This window comes from Alexandromys fortis, unplaced genomic scaffold (genome assembly GCF_014885135.2).
Source record: "Alexandromys fortis isolate MF-2015 unplaced genomic scaffold, M_Fortis_MF-2015_v1.1 scaffold_1, whole genome shotgun sequence".
NCBI lineage: Eukaryota > Metazoa > Chordata > Mammalia > Rodentia > Cricetidae > Alexandromys > Alexandromys fortis.
The window spans coordinates 13,866,715-13,885,873 of record NW_026067927.1 but is presented as its reverse complement, the minus strand read 5'-3'; the positions used below and the strand labels follow the sequence as shown (position 1 = coordinate 13,885,873).

General features: G+C 47.4%; 2 protein-coding genes across 3 annotated transcripts in view; one reads left to right on the top strand and one right to left on the bottom strand.

Moving 5' to 3' along the window:
• Positions 1-16,864, top strand: part of Phaf1 (phagosome assembly factor 1) — a 27,594-nt gene extending 10,730 nt beyond the window's left edge. The window contains exons 3-16 of one of the 2 annotated variants that reach the window (XM_050144268.1): positions 874-957; positions 4,355-4,398; positions 6,579-6,658; positions 6,930-7,024; positions 7,849-7,946; positions 8,028-8,140; positions 9,735-9,868; positions 10,143-10,226; positions 12,516-12,598; positions 13,243-13,286; positions 13,642-13,685; positions 13,824-13,882; positions 14,503-14,575; positions 15,390-16,864. In XM_050144268.1, coding sequence (XP_050000225.1) covers positions 874-957; positions 4,355-4,398; positions 6,579-6,658; positions 6,930-7,024; positions 7,849-7,946; positions 8,028-8,140; positions 9,735-9,868; positions 10,143-10,226; positions 12,516-12,598; positions 13,243-13,286; positions 13,642-13,685; positions 13,824-13,882; positions 14,503-14,575; positions 15,390-15,476 — 1,122 coding nt within the window. In that variant the 3' untranslated portion in view covers positions 15,477-16,864. The remainder of the gene's footprint in view (positions 1-873; positions 958-4,354; positions 4,399-6,578; positions 6,659-6,929; positions 7,025-7,848; positions 7,947-8,027; positions 8,141-9,734; positions 9,869-10,142; positions 10,227-12,515; positions 12,599-13,242; positions 13,287-13,641; positions 13,686-13,823; positions 13,883-14,502; positions 14,576-15,389) is intronic. The other variant, XM_050144269.1, reaches the window with a different exon arrangement.
• B3gnt9 (UDP-GlcNAc:betaGal beta-1,3-N-acetylglucosaminyltransferase 9) lies at positions 16,446-19,159 on the bottom strand. Its single transcript, XM_050144271.1, has 2 exons — positions 18,914-19,159; positions 16,446-18,728 (listed from the first exon to the last, which is right to left on the bottom strand). Exon 2 carries the CDS (start codon positions 18,642-18,644, stop codon positions 17,451-17,453), a length of 1,194 nt encoding a protein of 397 aa, XP_050000228.1. The 5' UTR covers positions 18,645-18,728; positions 18,914-19,159; the 3' UTR covers positions 16,446-17,450.

Here is a 19,159-nt window from a genome sequence, read left to right as displayed (position 1 = left end):
GGTGGCTCACAACCATCTGTAAAGAGGTCTGGCGCCCTCTTCTGGCCTTCAGCCATACAGGCAGAATATTGTATACAAAACAAATAAATATTTAAAAAAAAAAAAAAGACATTAAATCTTCGAACTGATTACATTAGGACAGAAGCAGGAAAGAGGCAGATGTCTGTTCTGACCTGCCCTCCTTATCCCCAGAACAACTTTGGGGGAAAGAGGTGACAGTTCTCCTAGGTAGGAACCAGAGTCATGAAAGTTTTAAGGGACATCTAAGGTCATCAGGGCTCTGTTCAGAGACGCGTCCTGCCACTCCCCACAGCAGTGGGCAGGTGTAGACGTGTGACTCCACTTGGGCTTTTCAGAAAGAAGCATTTATGGGATGGGATGGGATGGGGGGGAAGAAAGTTGAGTTCTGCTCTTTGTTATTGCTAGTTCACAAGGTGTTTCTTATTCCAAGAATTTGATCCAAAATACTCAACATGTGATTGCTATGGATATTACCAAGAGCCTGGGTGCAGGCATGGCTTCAGCTGACACACAAAGCCAGGCCTTGCCGAGTTTGGATACTGAGACTTTTCACATGACATGTCCTACTAAAAGAAAATGACCTGTTTACTCACTTAATTTTGTCTGTTTCTCCCGTGTGTTTCTACTAAAGTCTTAAAGGGAAAGGCTCACTTTAAAGCAGGAGTTGCAAGTCAGACACAAGAGACAGTACATTCTGGCAGTTTGTTTGTTTTTAAATGCTTTCCAACTTAGTGAGTTGGGGAAACGGACTGTCTGACATCCCCTCTGTAGTGCATTTTTGTTGTAAAGTTTTTCAGGAGGAGCAGGGGAATAAATCAGTTGTTCAAAGCGTGTTTTATTTTTGTTTTGTAGTCTCCTCTAAGCCATGACCTCATCCTTAACCTGACTCAGGACGGAATCAAACTACTGTTTGATGCTTTCAATCAGAGACTTAAGGTAACAACAATAAATGATAACTATAGTTTCATATCTGGCTGATCCAGTCTGTCTGGAGTTGATTAATATGTGCTGTTGTGAGGTGCTTGGAAACTTCTAAGTGGGTGTAGACTTCAAAGACCACGGTGTAGAAGACTGAAGCTGTGCCTATTACTCTAAGGGTAGAAAGATGGAACCGAGCTGGGATGGCTGAGAAGAGTTTGGGTTGTCCTTTGCTCAAGTGCTAATAAGAGAGTGTTGTACATTTAGGGGAGTATGCTGGGAAGAGAGAGTGTTGATAAAAATGCTGTAGAGAAGTTAACCCAAGTCTTGTTTAAAAGATGCTGAGAATAGAGCCTAACTGTAGACTTCAGTCGGGTTGCATGTCTTGTTTTTCTTCATTTTTACACCAGACAGTGTGACCTAGAAAATTGAAAATGGACATTTCTTCTGGGGCTTATGGTTTGGTTTATGCTACCAGTAGGAGTTGATTCTTTATCCCCAGTAGAAATTTAAGTAACGTGCTGGTGTGCAGGGTATCTTAACTGCATTGGTGTGCAGTTCGCCAGCACCTGTTCAGTCCAGGATGTTTTCAAATGCTGGACTGCACAGGTTACTCATGTGACACCAAACCAATGCCTCAGAGTCATGAGATTAAATAGACACCAGTGTTCCTGTGTGGGCTATGAAATGGCCCTTCTGAAAGGTGACATGCTTTCCAGCTCTGTCATCCGGTCACAAGTGAGCTAATAAGAAGAGAAAATAGGACATGGGAAGGATTTCTTCCTTGGCGATCCTTCTAGGAGGTTGTTGGTCAGCCATAGTTGTAGCTGTCAGAAGGAATGCCTGCATCTTCTACAAGCAGGGCTTCTGGCTAAAAGTAAACAGTCTCTGTCAGCATAAGGTCCTGACCTCAGTGAAATGGCAGGCAGTTTGGCATGGTGTACTGCCATCCCAGGCCTTCTGAAGGGGACCCTGGCTACCTTCTGAATCATTCTGTCTTCCTTTGCAGGGGCTCTCTTAGCACCAGCTTCACCACTTACAAGCTTCATGCTGCCCTTAAGTAGGTACATATGAGGTGGACTTACCCAGTGCCTCCCTGTACAGAATAAGTCATTGCTCATTAAGTGGCTTGCTAGGACCAGTGAACAGCTAGCTCACTTAAGTTTGGAGAAAAATTTGTCTTCAGGTGCCATAAAGGCCCCAGCAGACAGCAGTTCTTTCCAGTAGGAAAGATTCGAAATAGCTTAATAATAGTGGAAAGGTTTTTAATTGAGTCAGTGTTATATTTTCTTATTGTGTGTCTGTGTCTGTCACAGCATACGTGTAGAGCTCAGTTCTCTCTATATGGGTCCTGAGGATTGAACTCGGGTCCTCTGGCTTGGTGTCAAGTGCCTTTACCCTCTGAGTCATCTCACCAGCCCCAGTGCTAATGTTAAAAAAAGGTTAAGAACAGGGCTGGGAATATATATTGGTAGAGTGCTTGCCCTTGGTTCATTCCCTGGCACTTGTGAACCAGAAGTGGTAGCACTTTAATTCTAGCAGTGGGAGAGGCATGAGGGTCAAGAGTTCAAGATCATCCCTTGACTACTTAGGGACTTGAAGGCCAGGCTGGGCTGCTTGAGACTCTGTCTCATTAAAAAAAAAAAAAAAAGGAGCCAAGTGTGGTAGCACACACCTTTAATCCCAGCACTCTGGAGGCAAAGACACTCTGAGCTCTGCATTCAAGGCCAACCTGGTCTACAGAGCTAGTTCTAAAACAGCTAAGGCTACACAAAAAAACCCTGTCTTTGAAGAACCAAAAAAAGGAAAGGAAAGAAAAGGTAGGTATAGTCTCTTGTCAGAAGTTGGGTTAGGTGCTTTTGAATGTCCCAGTTTCTGTGTCAGGGCTGATGCTCCTCATGACCTCTCCCACATCTGAGCTCAGAATGGCAGGACAAACCAGACATTGAGCCTGCTCTGCTTATGCCATCCCCCACTGGGGGAATAAATGGCACCTCCAACCCCCAACCAGCTATGGCGTTGGCTGCCAAGCCATGACATCACAGTTCAAGGACTCTGTTGTATTTATTACTTGGTCCCAGTAATGCCTGAGTGGTCAGTGCCTTTTCATTTGTCTCTGCCCTGACTCCTGGCATTTCATTGAGGCTGAACCATTAAAGGGACAACTTTACAAAGGCCCTCAGGATCTTCAGGTTTAACCAGCTCCCCTTTATTAGGGATATAATCTAATACTTTCGCACGTGTTCTGTACTGATGGACCTCTTCCTCCATCATTTTATATTGTAAATAAAGTAAGCCAATTTGTGGAGTTGGTTTTTTTTTTTTTTTTTTTTTTTTCAAGACAGGGTTTCTTGTAGCCCTGGATGTCCTGGAGCTCACTTTATAGATCAGGCTGGCCTCTGCCTCCCTAGTGCTGGAATTAAAGGCATGTGTCAACACACCCTGCTGGTTTTTATTTTTTTATATTATCAATTATGGCCTAATGTGGTGGTACACACCTTTAATCCCTGGGGGGGGAGGGGGAGGAAGGTCTCTGAGTTCAAGGCCAACTTGGTCTATATTGTGAGTCCCAGGGATACATAGTGAGACCCTGTCCAAATAATAATAATAATAATAATAATAATAATAATAATAATAATAAGGTAGTGTGGAAGAGGAAACTGTTTCTATTGAACACATGACATCAACAAACTGGGTGGATATGTTTCCTGGAATGTCGTATTGTCTTGTAGAATGATCTGTGTTCCTGTATGACTCAGAGTGGATTAGATGTAAGGACCTTGATCTAAAGCATCTATGATCAGCTGATCAGCATTTAAACACTATTAGAAGAGGGGACGTTATGGCTGGGTGTGGTGTCATACACCCTGTAGACTCAGCGCCTGGGGGAGGCAGAGGCAAAAGAGTCATTGGAAGTTGGAGGGCAGCCAGGGCTACATAATGAAATCCTATCTCCAAAAAAAAAAAAAAGAAGAAATTTATGAAGGAAAGTTATCATTTGTGTTTTTCTTCCTGATTTTGTTCTTTATTTGGAGATGGAGTCTTACTGCTTGCTCAAACTAGTGTCAGATTTATTACTCAAAGTGATCATCTTCAACCTCCGGAGTAGATAAGACTCCTATCTTACAGTGCAGCATCCTACATGGCTCTTCCCCCTCCCCAGGCTTAAAATGAGAACAAAAGATAGTGTGCTGTGCTTGCAGGGAGTCTTTTAGTGCTGAAGCTGAAACCATATTAAACATGTTACATTGCTAAACTGTGTCCTTAAGTTTGCTTTTGGGGAGTATGCTTTGCTTCAGACAGAGCCTCAATAGCTCAACTGGCCTTGAATCCTGCTGCTATAGCCTCATAAGTACATCTGTCTTTGTTTCAACTTGAATGTTTACAGCTCCTAAATAATTTGTTTACTTTTTAGGTGATTGAAGTTTATGACTTGACAAAAGTAAAGTTAAAATATTGGTAAGTTACCCTTACCTGTGTGTTATATTTGGTACAGACAAGTTTACCTACTGTCTTCATTAAAGTGTAAAGGATTTCATTTCCAACAGTCCCAGAATTACAACCTGGGACCACAGTTCCCAGCCTACTCAGATTCACGAGGAAGTAAGCTTCATTAAGAACATGTATATATAAAATCTAGTTCGGCTCTCTTAACAGAGTCCCACTTAGTCCCACGGCTTAGGAATGCTATGACAGTCTCCTGAGTCATAACTGCCCTTTCCTGCATAGCCTTTCTTTGTCACCTCTTTTCAGATTTTTTTCTGGGTAACAGAAATGAAACAAACCAGGTAGCTGAGAGTCCAAAATCAGCACTAAAGAGAAGGACCAAGTTAGAGCAGAAACTGCAGGTTTTAGAATGGAAACAGAGAGAGAAACAAAGATGGCAGCGGCCGCCAGCACCTGCTGGGGAACTTCATGGAGGCTCTGAAGGGTGACAGGGCGGCAGAAAAGGGTCTGCAGAGCCTGAAGTAGCTCTAGAGCAACCTAAAAAAAAATGGAATAAGAACAGGATAGCCTGTACAAACCTTAGATACCTGAGCCGTGGTAGGCAGAGTGCAATGCTCACATTTAGAACACAACTTTCAGGGGTAGGAATAAATTCAGCTCCAGTGGTGGTTAGCTTGCCTGACATACGTGGGGCCTTGAGTTCATTCCCCAGTACTGCAACAGCAAAAAAGACTACCTTCCAGTAAGCCTTACTGGGCTTCTCCTTATTGAAAATATGACAAGGATCCAATTCCCGGGGCCATTCAGACAGCAAACAAGTATGTAATGGCACTAAATCCATTTGGGAAGCCCAGAGAGTCGAGGCTGTATATGGTCTTCCAAGAGTTGACTTGTTTCTCACCTAATTAATTCTTGTTCGCAATGTATTTAATTTTAAATTTGTTTATTTTGGGCTGGAGAAATGGCTCAGTGGTTAAGAGTACTGACTGCTCTTCCAGAGGTCCTGGGTTCCATTCCCAGTACCTACCCACATGGCACCTCACAACTCTCTGTATTTCCAGTTTTAGGGGATCCTACACCTGTGGCAAACCACCAATGCACATAACATAAAAACATACATTTTTTAAAAGGATAAAATTATTTTTTTTAAAAAAAAGTATTTATTTTGAGACAGGGTCATACTGGCTTTGGATAGCCTGGCACTCTGTATGTAGACCAGGCTGGCCTTAAACTCACTGACATCTGCCTCCCAAGTGCGAATTAAAGATGTGAACCACCATTCCTAGCTTCTTAAACTCTTAAAGGCCAGGTGGTGGTAGCAAAAACCTTTAATCTGAGCACTCAGGAGGCAGAGGCAGGTGGGTGTGAATTTCAGGACAGCCAGAGCTATACATTTCCTTATTGTCTAAGGAAAAAATAAGTAAACGTCAGATACCAGTTTCAACAAGGATACCACTTACCAGGGTAGAGGCCTGGGGATCAGAAAAATAAAGAGAACAAAGATACAAGTGAAAATAACAAACGGCATAGGATAGTATCAAGAGGGAGTTCCAGTGAATACTGAAATCCATTTGCTTAAATATCTCGACCCCAAAAGTTAGGAGTAAGATGAAAAAAACTTTATGAACATGATACAGTGAAATGAAGAAACCAGTTGAAAGGTTGCAGGCTACATTCTTAGTTAAACATTCTGTTGTCAGAATAAGACAAGCAACGCTCACACCCTAGACCAGAACAACCCCTCCCAGGGTGAAATCCATAGTTATTTCCCTAAGGGAGTAGGAACCTTGTTGGATCCTTAGGCTTTTGTTTGAGGTAGAAACAGATCTACTTCTTAGTACTGAAATACCAGGTCTGGATATTAGCCACCTGTTGACAGCAGCCTTGAGAGAGCAGAACTCTGAACTAAATCGAGGTGGGGCAGAAACTTTGAAGGAACAGAAGTAAATTCCAACTCTGACCATGAGTCAAGATGAATAGGCTCACAGTTTTGGGCCTCCACAAGTAAATAACTCTTACACTGAATACAGTGGCACCTGGGAAGCCAAGGCAGGAGGATTGCAGTGTTTTCAAGGCCAGGCAGGGTACTTGGCGAGATTCTATCTCTTAATAAATAATAACTTCGGCTACCATTGCTCAAAATCTAAACCCATCTTATTAAACCTGTTATTAAAAATACTTATATTTTTCAGTGGAGTGCATTTTAACTCTCAGGCCATCCCTCCTACCATTGAGCAAATTGACCAGTCTTTTGGCGCAACACACCCTGGAGGTAAGCCAAGTTCACCTGATTTGTCTGGTCATTAGAGGCACCCCAGAGCAATAAACCTGGTGGGTGGGTGGTACCAGCTCTCCTCATCTCAAATACTGGGGTGGGTGTGAAGCGCCCGCCACCCTCCACCCCTGTTTTCATCCTGTGGGTCAGTTCAGAAACTAGACATAAGGAATTCTCTTGCTGGAGTCATTATTTCCTGCCAGGCTAGTTTGTATATCAGAAAGCAGATATCAGTCAACTCTGTTGTTCTTTCTCCCTCACTCCACAGTGTACAACTCTGCTGAGCAGCTCTTCCACCTCAACTTCAGAGGACTGTCTTTCTCTTTTCAGCTAGACTCGTGGATAGAGGCTCCCAAGTACGAGGTTGGCACTTCCTGTCCCTTACTTAGTATGTTTTATTTCCCAGTGTTCATGTGGAATAAGGAACTGGCTAGGACACCTTTCTTTGGTTCTTTGGTTGCTTTGAATTTGAATTTTTTGAATTTTTTTATTTTTGGGTTTTTTTGTTTTTGTTTTCAAGACAGGATTTCTCTGTAACAGTCCTAGCTGTCCTGGAACTAGCTCTTGTAGACCAGGCTGGTCTCAAACTCACTGAGATTCACCTGCCTCTGCCTCCTAATTACTAGGATTAAAAGCATGTGCTACCACTGCCTTTGAGTTCTTTAAGGGCCAAGAGAATGGGTAGGGCTGACAGGAAGAACGGGGCTCAGATCAGCATTCCTAGGAAGAGAGTATTTTGTGCTGCAGAGGACATTAAGGCCTCTCATATTCAAAGGTATATCCAGCCATTTTCTATCTTAGACATCCTAAACAGATTGGTGAGTTTCCAGTTACTTGTTTCTTTAAAGATGAATAAGCCAGAAGTGGTGATGCAACTTGTAATCCCAGTACTCAGTAGGCTGAGGCAGAAGGATCCCTGGTTCAAGGCCAACCTTGAACAAGGTGAACTTGTCTCAAAAATAAATAAATAAATAAAAATTTAAAAAAGCAGTAAGATTCGAAGATGAAAGGTGTACTTGCTCATCTAGAGTGAGTTAGTTGTCTCAGGCAAGTTTGATCATATGCTTTGAGCAGACCAGTTCTTAAAGACCATTTCTGCCAGGGAGGACTAGATACTGAGCCGTGTGATCTACATAATGTTCTCAGGGCACGTTAGAGTGAAAAGTAAAATTTTACCTTGTTTGCAGCCCAATTTTGCCCATGGTCTAGCTTCTCTTCAAATACCCCATGGAGCGACCGTGAAACGAATGTACATCTACAGTGGAAACAGCCTCCAGGATACCAAGTACGTGTGAGAGACATGAGCTTGTGCTGGGCCATGGCCTCTTGGGGAGGGAGGATGTCTTGTTCATTCCATGCCTCCTAGGGCTCCTGTGATGCCCCTGAGCTGTTTCCTGGGGAATGTATATGCTGAAAGTGTGGATGTTCTTCGAGATGGAACTGGACCCTCAGGATTGCGGCTTCGCTTGCTCGCTGCAGGTAGGTTCCCCATGGAACCCATGTAGAGACACTCTAAAGCTGAAGCATCTGGTACAGTCTCCTTCCTGGTGTACAGACATGTTTATCATTACTACGTTCCTGTGTTGGAAAGAGCCCACTGGCTCTCAGGTTTCCTTATATGAACACTAATCACAGTTGTGAAGTCTCTACCTCCCAGAAGCAGAGCGTCCTAATACCATCACCTCAATAGGTTCAGGTTCAGCTATGCAGTGAGTTTGAGGACAGCCTTGTGGACAGAGTGAGTTCCAGGACAGGATTTCACTGTATAGCTTTGGAGCCTGTCCTGGCACTCGCTCTGTAGATCAAGCTGGCCTCAAACTTACAGAGATCTATCCACCTGCTTCTGCCTCCCATGGGCTGGGATTAAAGGTGTGCGCCACCACCACTTGTCCAAGACAGGGTTTCTTCTGTATAGCCCTGGCTGTTATAATTTAAAAAACATTGATTTGGGGGGGGGTCATATCATCTTGTGACAGGGCTCACGTGAAGGGTGTTTTATTGAGGGGACAGAATGGAGGTGAGGGAACCAGCCTCTGGATACAGGCACGGTGGAAGAGAGGATAGACCAGTCGAGAGAGAGGAAGCAGGCAGGGCGGCCTTTTATGAGAGGGCATAGCTGTAGCTGATATAGTCAGGACCCTACCTAGGTCAGAGTACTGCCTGAGTACTGGCAAAGCGCATCCTGCCAGGTGACAGGCCAGCATAATGCCTGAATGCTAACACCGGCTTTCCTGGAACTCTGTAGACCCAGGCTGGCCTCAAAATCAGAGATCCATCTACCTCTGCTTCCTGAGTACTGGAACTAAAGGCATGCACCACCATTGCCTTCCTGGTTTTTGTTTGAGGTTTTTGCAGTGCAGGTAAACAAGTCCCCTGCTTAGTGCTTAGGCAAATTCTTTGTAGTCTTTGCTGCTCAGTTGTTGCATTTGTGAGATAAGTGTCATGGCAGTAATTCCTCTAATGTCTGTCCTGAGCATTTGAAGAATGATTGACCATGAAGTACCTAGATGGGCGGCTGACACCCAGCAGAAGCTCAACAGATATCCCCTGGTCTAGGTATGGCACACATCTGTTCCTTAACTGGTGTGGCTCTGGTGACACTCTTAAAAAGATCAGTTCAGACTATCCTGGAATTCTGAGAGATCTGCCTGCCTCTGCCTCCTGAGTGCTAGGATTAGATGTATGTGTCACCATGCCCAGCAAAAAATGCACATTAAAGATGAGAACACAGTAGCCAGGCAGTGGTGGTACACACCTTTAATCCCAGTCACAGAGTCAGCGGATCTCTGAGTTCGAGGCCATACTGGTCTACAAAGAGCAAGTTCCAGGACAGGTTCCAAAGCTACAGAATAGATTAATTCTCCAGAATCTTGGCAGTATTTTCAAGTAGATAGTGGTTTCTCAAAGCCTTGCTTAGTTAAGCCCAGTTGACCTGGTATTTACACATGAATGCCGTCTTGCCCTTTGACTAGACCTGGTAAGTCGGGTGGTTAGCTTCTTGGAGCCCCCATGACCTCGGGTTACAGTGTCTCCAGTCCTGACCAGAACCTGACAACTTTTCCCTTGTCTGCAGGTTGTGGACCTGGAGTATTAGCAGATGCCAAAATGCGAGTATTTGAGCGCTCGGTGTATTTTGGTGATTCTTGCCAGGATGTCCTTAGCATGCTTGGCTCTCCACACAAGGTCTTCTATAAATCCGAAGACAAGGTAGGGGAAGGTATTTGTGTGTGAATAGGCAGCCTTTACCTTTATTCACCCAGCTTTACTGTGCAGAAATGAGCTCTGCTGTTTCCCATAGTCTGTCCACTTGAAGGAAAAGCCTTTCTCTGAGCCCGCTGGGTCTAATGACTCGGAACTGTCCATTGTCGTTTCTGCCCACATTAACAAATCTGGGTCCCCACAAGGAACACGATGTATAGACATGCTTTAACTAGAAACTCTCCTAAAGGGATTTTAATTTACTGTTATTTCCCCCCAACAGATGAAGATCCACTCTCCTTCCCCTCATAAACAAGTTCCATCCAAGTGCAATGACTACTTCTTTAACTATTTCACTCTCGGAGTGGTAAGTGTGTATTTCAGTTCTGTTGCCATAGGCTGAGCGCATGCGTAGCAGTTACCTTCTGAGGAATCGAGGAACTTTAGCTCCTTGTAGTTGTGCTAGGTATTGTTTTTCCTAGGTTCTGGTACCCAGTGTAGACATTCCTGCCACCAAAAGTACTGAGAAATATTGGGATTTGGGGTTTGCTGTACTTTTTTTTTAAATGTATACAGTATTCTGTCTGCATGTATGTATACCTGCAGTCCAGAAGAAGGCACCAGATCTCATTACAGGTGACTATGAGCCACCATGTTGTTGATGGGAATTGAACTCAGGACCTCTGGAAGAGCATTCAGTGCTCTTAGCCTCTGAGCCACCTCTCCAGCTTTTAGGAAAAGCATGTCATATGGGAACTATGGATATCACTTGCATTAAAATGGAGAATTATCTTGTAATCTATAAGACACTCCTGGAGTCAGAGAGAAACTAGAAAGGACCAGGCAGCAAGAGTGTGCTTTTGTATTTTTAGAGGGAGCTCTCCAGAGATACCAGTGCAGCTATATGGTATGGACCTAAGGCACCAGGTGAAGTTGGTGGCAGCCATCAGGATTGGGACTCTGACTGGTGGATAGGATGCATGGCAGAGTTGACCTGCGCCATGGGTCATTGTTGTTTTTTAACTTTTGTTTGTGACAGGGTCTTTTTATGTAGCTAAGGCTGCCCTCAAACTATGAATCAACTCATGTCTGTGATTAGAGGCATGTGTTACTGTACCTAGCTAGACCATGAGTCTTAAATTAGGTTTGAGCTTTTCATGGTCTGAAAGTTCAGAGGCAGAAAAGTCGGTTATAGAGAGGTAGGAAAAGATACTGTATACCTAAATGGGAAAGGCCAAACACAAGCCAGGAATCCTTGGGATTGGCAGGAGGGGATGGTGCTGTCATTAGGGCCGGTGATGGTAATGAGAAAGATTGTCAGAGTCCAGCTTCAGTGGGGTTCAGGTCCCAAATGAGGTGAGGGGTCAGCAAGGGGAGGAGGGAATTAACAGGATCTGAGGATGGGGTGACTGTTCGTTTATTGACAAAAGACTAGAACTTTTTTATACTCCATATGTGCACAAAAGATTAAATGGGAAAAGGGGGCTTGGGACCAAGGATTGAGGAAGCTAACATTAACCTTGACCAGTTAATAGGTCCCACAGTCCTGTTAATGGAAGGGCCAAAGCTGGGGAGAATGATTCCTTTTTAGCCAGCAGGTTCTTTCTCCAAATCCCTAAAGGCTCTCTAAATGCCTGACCTTGGGAAAAGGACTCTATAATGCTGTGTCTATAAGGGAGTGTCCATTATAGAACATCCAAGTTTTTGTCTGGCTTAGTGTATCCAAATAGCCAAGGTTTAAAGCAAAGACAAAGCTGAACAGATATTACTGTGAACCTGAGTAGCCCTTAGAATTCATAAACCTTGATTATCAAGTATACCTTATTTAGCAGGCATATGTTACTTATCTAAAGCAGCTTGGTGTTAACTTGTGTGGGAATAGGCAGAGTTAACACGCAATATGATTGATTCCACAGTGGTGGGGATTTTTTTCCAATGAATTATTTTGTTTAAAGTGGTTGCCCTTGTATATATTCTGGTCCTCCACTGAAGTCCACACAAAAAAATTCTCAAAAGGGAAGGCGTAATAGTGAGAGTCACTGAAAGTGAGTGAAGGTAGAAGGAGCTGGAGAACTGTGGTCCACAGAGTTGAAATGCTTGGACCTTGCCAAGCAGCAATGGTCGCCTGCAGTCCACAAAGGATGGCAAGAACAGATGACTATTGTTAGCTATTTCTAAGGAAGTACAGTGAGAAATGACCTGAGATCCCTGACTTAGCAGTGTGCAGGAACTGGGAAAGTTGGTAACTACAGGAGGGAATGGTCAGTGGGTGGATCAGATTCAGGTGTGACTCCTAGTAGGAGGGTCGGTTGAATCCCATGAGTTGTCAGTTTCTGTAAAAGCAGGAACTTGGCCGTGGCATTTACATAGGTGTCCCGAGCCTTTCAAGAGTGAAGTGCCCTGAATCTTCTTGGTGACTTTTGAGCCAAAATCTACATTTCACTTGGCTGTTTAAATTGCCAAGCAGTGGATCTGTAGTCCCTCTGTCTGCCAGGACCCCTCCACCAAAGATGCCAAGCTAAGGCTGCTGGGAATATGTGGGAGGAAGCTGCTAGCTTTCTCATGGTTGAAAATTCCAAGTTGGAATGTTTCTGGTAAGGCCCCTGACCTGCCTTGGTAACTTTTCCTCCTTGAGCATCTCTGTTTTCTTTGTCAGGACATCCTCTTTGATGCAAACACACACAAAGTGAAGAAGTTTGTCCTGCATACCAACTACCCTGGGCACTATAACTTTAACATGTGAGTATGCCGTGTGAGCAGGAGGAGCTGAACTTTGGGTGCTAAATGGATCTCTACCAAATTCCTTTCTTAATTGTGGTGCTGGTGATTGAACCCAGGGCCTTGAGTGGGCTATATAAGCATTTTACCACTGAGTGACACTCAGTCTCTACCTGACACTCTGTTTCGTGGGGGATAAACAAGTGCTGAGTGTCTGCTGTGCCCCTGCCCCAGTACTGAGTGCTGTACATCTGTGCATGGACTCGGTTTACAAACAGGGAGATGCAGGCAGAAACCGTTAGATCTTTTTTGAGACAGGGTCTTGCTTTATCGCCCGGCCTGGCCTGGTCCCCACTATGTACTACAGTCACTCGGGCTGACCTCAGATCAGAGCATCCCCATCTCAGCCTCCTAATGCTGGGGTTTCAAGTGTGAGCCACCAGGCCCCACTAAATCTTTATAGCTTATATCAGTGAGTGTTCAGACCTAAGAGCCATGTCCTTTTTCTGTTTGCCTTCAGTTCCTGAGTTGGGCCTTCCCTGGTGAAGGTTGTCAAAGACCCTAGGCCGGGGGTTGAGTTCTGGCTTTTCTGGGATGTGGGATGGAGATGTGAGAACAGTTGGGCCTCCCAGGAAACAGCTTTTCCTTATTTACCTTCTTTCTAGTTACCACCGCTGTGAGTTCAAGATCCCACTAGCCGTAAAGAAAGGTGAGTGCAGAGTGTCCTTGGGCTAGAGGGGAAGAGCCAGCAGAGTGCCAGGCCGGTCAAGTGTTTGCTCACTGTCTCCTCCCCAGAGCCTCAACTCCTCTAGGGTGGGTCCTTTGTCTTGGAGGCCATGAAGGCCTTCTTCCCGGACTGTTGGCTAGTGGATAGAGGCCTTTCCTGTAAGGTATTCCTTACACATCCTTTGTGCTCACTCCCAGTTAGTGGAGCTCACACCAAGACTGACCTTCAGAGCTTTTCCTTTCCCAGCAACCTGGCTTTGCTCCCTGTGTACTCTATGGCTGGGACTGTAGGTAGCCAAGGCCAGCCAAACCCAGCCTATACCACCTTCTCTTTCCAGAAAATGCAAGTGGTCGGACCGAAACGTGCACAACCTACAGCAAGGTGAGCTCTGATTTTTCTAATAGTCCGAGATTAAGGTGACTGGGTTTAGGGCTCTAAGCTCTGGGCAGTCACAGAGTTACATAAGTCACAGAGTGTATTAGTCCTGGTTGACCCCTGCTGCCCCTATCCCTTTTGCAGTGGGACAACATCCAGGAGCTTCTGGGCCATCCTGTGGAGAAGCCTGTTGTCTTGCACAGGTATGTGGGAGGTTGCTGTGTCTGGCCACCCCATGCTGCTCCTTGAAGCTCAGAAGACTCCAGAAAGTCTAGCAGTGGTCACTGTACAAATTACACAAGTTTCTGGAGTAGGGATGCAGTTCAGCATAGCAGGTACCTGGGCTAAATTCCAACTCCAGTGAGAAAGGTGTTGGTGTTACTAAGACATCCTTCCTGCCCATCATGTGTGTTTGGATTAGATGAACTGTTCTCATGTTTACTCTATAAGCTTGCACCTGGTACAGCTTGTTTCCTTACACAGCTTGGCACCCCCTGCTCAGGAGTGGCACTGCACACAGTGGACTGGGTCCTCCCTCATCAGTCTTTAGGAATGCCCTACAGGCATGCCCTCGTGCCAGCCTGACAAGGCAGTTCCTCAGCTGTGGGGTCCTATCCACAGGCGGCTGTAGTTCTGTTGAGGAAAGCAGGAACTTTGTTTTGATCTTTGAGTCATAGAGGAATCTGAGTTTCATGGAGCTGCTGCTTAGCGCTTGGCCTTGACACAGCCGTGAGAGACCTCAGCCAGTGACCGACACCCCTGAAGCAGCCTTCTGCTGCTTGGTCTTCGTTTTGCTCTTTAATTGTGGATTCTCTGGCTTCAGGTCCTCATCCCCAAACAACACCAACCCATTTGGCTCCACATTCTGCTTTGGTCTTCAGCGGATGATCTTTGAGGTAAGTCCTGGAGGCCAGATAAGCTGCTAAGGGCTTTGAGATTGTATCAGGGACAGGCAAGTGACTGAGGCGAAATGTGGGGGGTTCCAAGCCATGCTGGGCAGATGAACCCTTCCTCATCTCTGCTGTCTAATAGTTAAGAAATTTTGGTACGAGAGCCAATGAGATAGCTCAACAGGTAAAGGTACACGCTGCCAGGCCTGAGGGCCTGAGCTCAAGTCCCTGCTGTCCACATGATACAAGAGAGCAGTCTCCTGAGAGTCGTCCTCTGACCCCAGCATGTATGCTGTGGCAATGCATGCCCCTTGCCACAAACAAGATTAATAATGATTTAAAAAGGAATAATGGGCTGGGGAAAGCGGCTTCAGAGCCTGAACAAGACGAGCCTGTCAGTGATGCCTCAGTTTGTATCAGGCAGCAGCACAGCAGGGCAGAGGAACCTCAAAGCAAGTGTGACCAAATGCGGGTGTGCTGGTTTTAGTGGCGTGTGGATGGGTGGCCTTCGAGACGCCACTGGTCTGAGAGACTGGGGAGCCCATGTTTTCAGGCTGTCTGGATGCCATACTTCAGCAGGCCCTTTGCACTTGCAGACAGACTAGATAAGGGAGTTTCTAAAGGCCACATACCCTGTGAAGAGGGCAGACCTTTGAGCAGTAAGCCCCACTGACATGAAGAAGCTGGTGCTTCAGGAAGTGCAGAGCCCAGACCTGTGTGCAAGTATGACGTGCATACATCCTCTGGCCACCCTGTCCTGGGGACCTGTCTGCCTACATCCTTCCCTCCTGACCCGCTTGCTGTTCTCTCCTCACACCAGGTCATGCAGAACAACCACATTGCCTCAGTGACCCTGTATGGCCCCCCTAGGCCTGGTGCCCACCTGAGAACAGCAGAGCTGCCCTAAGGACATCACTACCCATTCCCTTCTGTCCATGGAACTGTGCATCACATCCAGCTCAGTGGGTCTCTGTGCCACCCTGTGTGTTTTCTTGGGCACCTTGGCAGTGTTGAAGGGCTCTGGAATTCGGAAGGGTTCAGGAGTGGGATTTGTGTTGAGTCCTCTACCTTGGGACAGAGAACCAAGATAGCCCTCTGTCCTAGGCCTGCTGTTGCCAGCAGAGAACAGTCTGCAAAGAGAAGCACAAACTTTGGGCCTTGATAACCTGGACCCAGGGCCTCTCAGTTACCGTGTAATGAAGGACATGTCAACCCCTGTCCTGCACACATAGGGAAGATGGGCTCTTTCTCTGGCTAAGGAAATAGGTATCTAGCATGAGAACAGGGTCCTGCTTTTAGCCTGACATTGCCGTGTGGTCCTACGGTGAGCAGAGCAGGCACCATGTCCATAGTACTGGGTTGCAATATTTGCACTACATCCACTTTAGCTACTTGATGAGCTGGCTGTGGCTGGTGTGGCCCACATGCCCTTTTCTGTTTCTTTTGTGCGAGTGCTCCCTGCCATGCCCAGGTGGCACACCTAAGTGGTTGAAATACAGTTTTGTACCAGGTATGTACCCAGGCTGGGTTCCCACTGCTGCTCTGGGAGCCAGCCTTCAAGGTCACTTGTGTCTCTTGGTCCAGCCTGGCTGACAGGGCTGCATGTTTCCATCTTGTTTGCCTCTTTTATTTAATGCCAAAGTGTTAGCCAAAGACACCTTCCTCCTTCTGTTACATTACAGCATTCTGTTGTGCACTGTGGGCCAGCTCCCTGCCCCACTTCTGAGCACTGGCCTGGCCTGGCCGCTTGGTTTAAGGCCTAGGGGCTCAAAGAAGATTGGGCTGCTGCGTTTCTTACATGGGTCTTGCTAATGGAAAGTAGTATATATGTGCTTTAAAATATTAATCCTTTTGAAAAGAATTGAGAAGAGAAACATAATTTTATCCCATTTTTAATATTTTGGTCTAGCAACTTGTGATACATAGATGACAATTTTGTGAGTTTTTCAAATATGTGTACAGATTTTTGTAAATAATGACTTTTGTAATTAACTCATGTACAGCCTCATCTTGTATAGTTCATGATGAATGTGCAGGGGGCCTGCCCCAGCTGTCTGTATGGTTCCTGGGCCTACAGCCAGGCCTGTGTGGCACTCCCATGACTGATTGACAGGTGTCTTCCCATTTGGACCTTGGTCTGGCCAGAGACCCTCACGTCCCACTGTCAGGGTAGCCAGGACTGTTCCCATCCTCTTGAATAGAGGAAACCTCCTCATCCCCTTTCCAATAAAGCACCTATGCCCGCAGTGACAGCTTCCCATGTGCTGCTGCTGGGGTGTTTGTACTAAAATGTGAGCTGTTGATTTTCTTGACTGTGGTTCAAGAGCATGGGAATCTTAGGGCGCCTGGGAAGGGGAGGAGTCAGCTTCATAAGTACATTGACATAGTTGTGTGTGCATATAGTGGACAAGACCATGACACATCATGGCCCCATGCCTCCTGTTACAGGCAAACCTGGGCCTAAAGGGTTAGCCCCAACACAGCTGACCTCACAGGGGACAGACAGTGTGGTAGGGCCACTGGAAATCCAGTGTGGAGAAGGAAGGAAGCAAGTAAGTGAAGTGCCTGCCAGCTCTGAGTGCTGAGGCCTGGCCACGGGGTACCAGCTAGTGTTTGCGCCCTAAGCATTCCAGCCAAGCCCTCCCTGGCACACACAGTAATGCTGTTGGCTACTAGTTTTATTAAATGTGCCAGCTTTTGGGTCTGCTGGTCAAGACACGGTCCACTACCTTGGCCCTGGCTATCTGCGTCAGTGCTGCACACTCAGTGATGTGGAGAAAAGCCATGTACACCATTAACCCTCATGGGAAGAAGCCCGTTCGGGTTCTTTAAGAGTTGCTTCTGGAGCTGAGTGAGAGGGGCTTGATACTGTGATAGGTAGCTAAGCGTCCCATTGGAACGGACCTGTTGCTACAGGCTGTGGATGTGCACAGACTGGCCCCTGAGGCCCATACAGCAAGCGCCACATAAGCCAAATGTCAGCTGCAGATAGCCCGTGCACTACCACCAGTTCTCGGTAGAAACAGGGGTCAAAGGTGCGAAGATGCGGTGCAGCTGACGGCTGAGCAATACCAAAGGTGCGAAACGCTGGATGAGGCTCAGGTGTGAGGTGCAGGCGCTGCAGGCACATGCCCAGAAAGACATCGTCTATGGGAAAGAGCTCAACCTGTGTACAGGCCTCTGCTAGGCGGCGGAGCGTAGCTCCGGAAAGAACAAAGCCGCCACCCCCGGCATAGGCCGGGTAAACCGGCAGTCCATACACAGCCTTGGGAATGAAGTACTTGCTGGCTCTCGCGCGGATTGGCCTTGCCTGCACAATCACATCACCGGCAAGAAGGTCCTGTGCCGGATCCCGGGACTCGAGGAACTGCAGCAGGTTCCTCACGTGCACGAACACGTCAGCATCGCCCTTAAAAACAAAGCGTACGTCTGGACAGAAAGCTGTGGCCCAAGCCAAAAAGTGAATCTCCTTGAGCGTTAGATTAAAGAAAGTGTCTTCGAAATCCCAGAGCAGGATGTCTGCATAAGCGCGGCTCTCAGTTTCCAGCAGGGCGCGCCAGTGCGTCCGCGTGCCCGCACTGCCAGAGCCAGCGCCCCTGGGCACTCCCAGCAAGAACACTCGGCGCACGAGTGCCCCCTGCACGCGACCCTCTGCACCCCAAGTCTGGCGTACGGCTTCCCGCCGCTCGAAGTCGGCGGCCACAGATTTGACCGCGATGAGCAGATCGGGCGGGCCCCCAGAGGCGCCGTCTCTGCGGCATTTGCGCGGCTGGTTAATGAGCAGCGGGAAGCGCCGTTGATCCTTGGCGCGCAGATACCTGCCGAAGTCAAAGGGGTCCGTAGGGGTGGGCGGCACCGGGGTGTCGTCCTCGTAGGCCAGCGGGGCGGCGCTGGCGGTATTGGGGGGCGCGCGTGCCCGGAGACCAGGAGTGGGCCGCGAGGACTGTCCTCCAGCTGGTGGTGCTCTGGTTTTGGGGGCTGCCCCGTCACGCTGCGCGTAGAGCAGGAGGCCGAGGGTGGCGCTGAGCAGTAGCGTGAGCCACGCGTCCCGGCAGCGGCGCAACCTCCTCTTCATGTCCAGCCCCGCCCGTCCCGGGGTCCTAGCCTTCCTTCATCCGCTACACGACCTCCGCCCTGAGCCCTGGCGCACCGCAGCAGCCTAAGGGACGAGAAGTTCAGCCTCTAACATCAGTCCTGGCCCAGGAACCAGGAAGGATCCCCAAGGCTGGGCAGGGACACGTAGGCCTCGCCCCTACCGACCCCCTACCCGGTGAACCAAGGCTCACCCTTCTTCCTCACCCTATCCCCGCCTCTAATCTTGGTCCTTAGGACCTCAGCACTCACGCTTGACGGCGGGGGGCGGTAAAAAGGGGGTGGGGTGGTTGCAGCCCCTAAACGCAGGGCCCTCCAACTGTCAGCTCGGGGTCCCAAGGGCGGCCATGAACTGGGCTTGAGCCAACTGCAGCGTTGGCAGGAAGGGGGCTGAGGCCATGCCACGTGACCCTACAGCTGTGTACGCCCCGACATCTGGAGCTCAGCTCCGCCCTGGTATAAGGAGCGCCCTCTCAGTGCGGGCTGATTCCTAAAAGG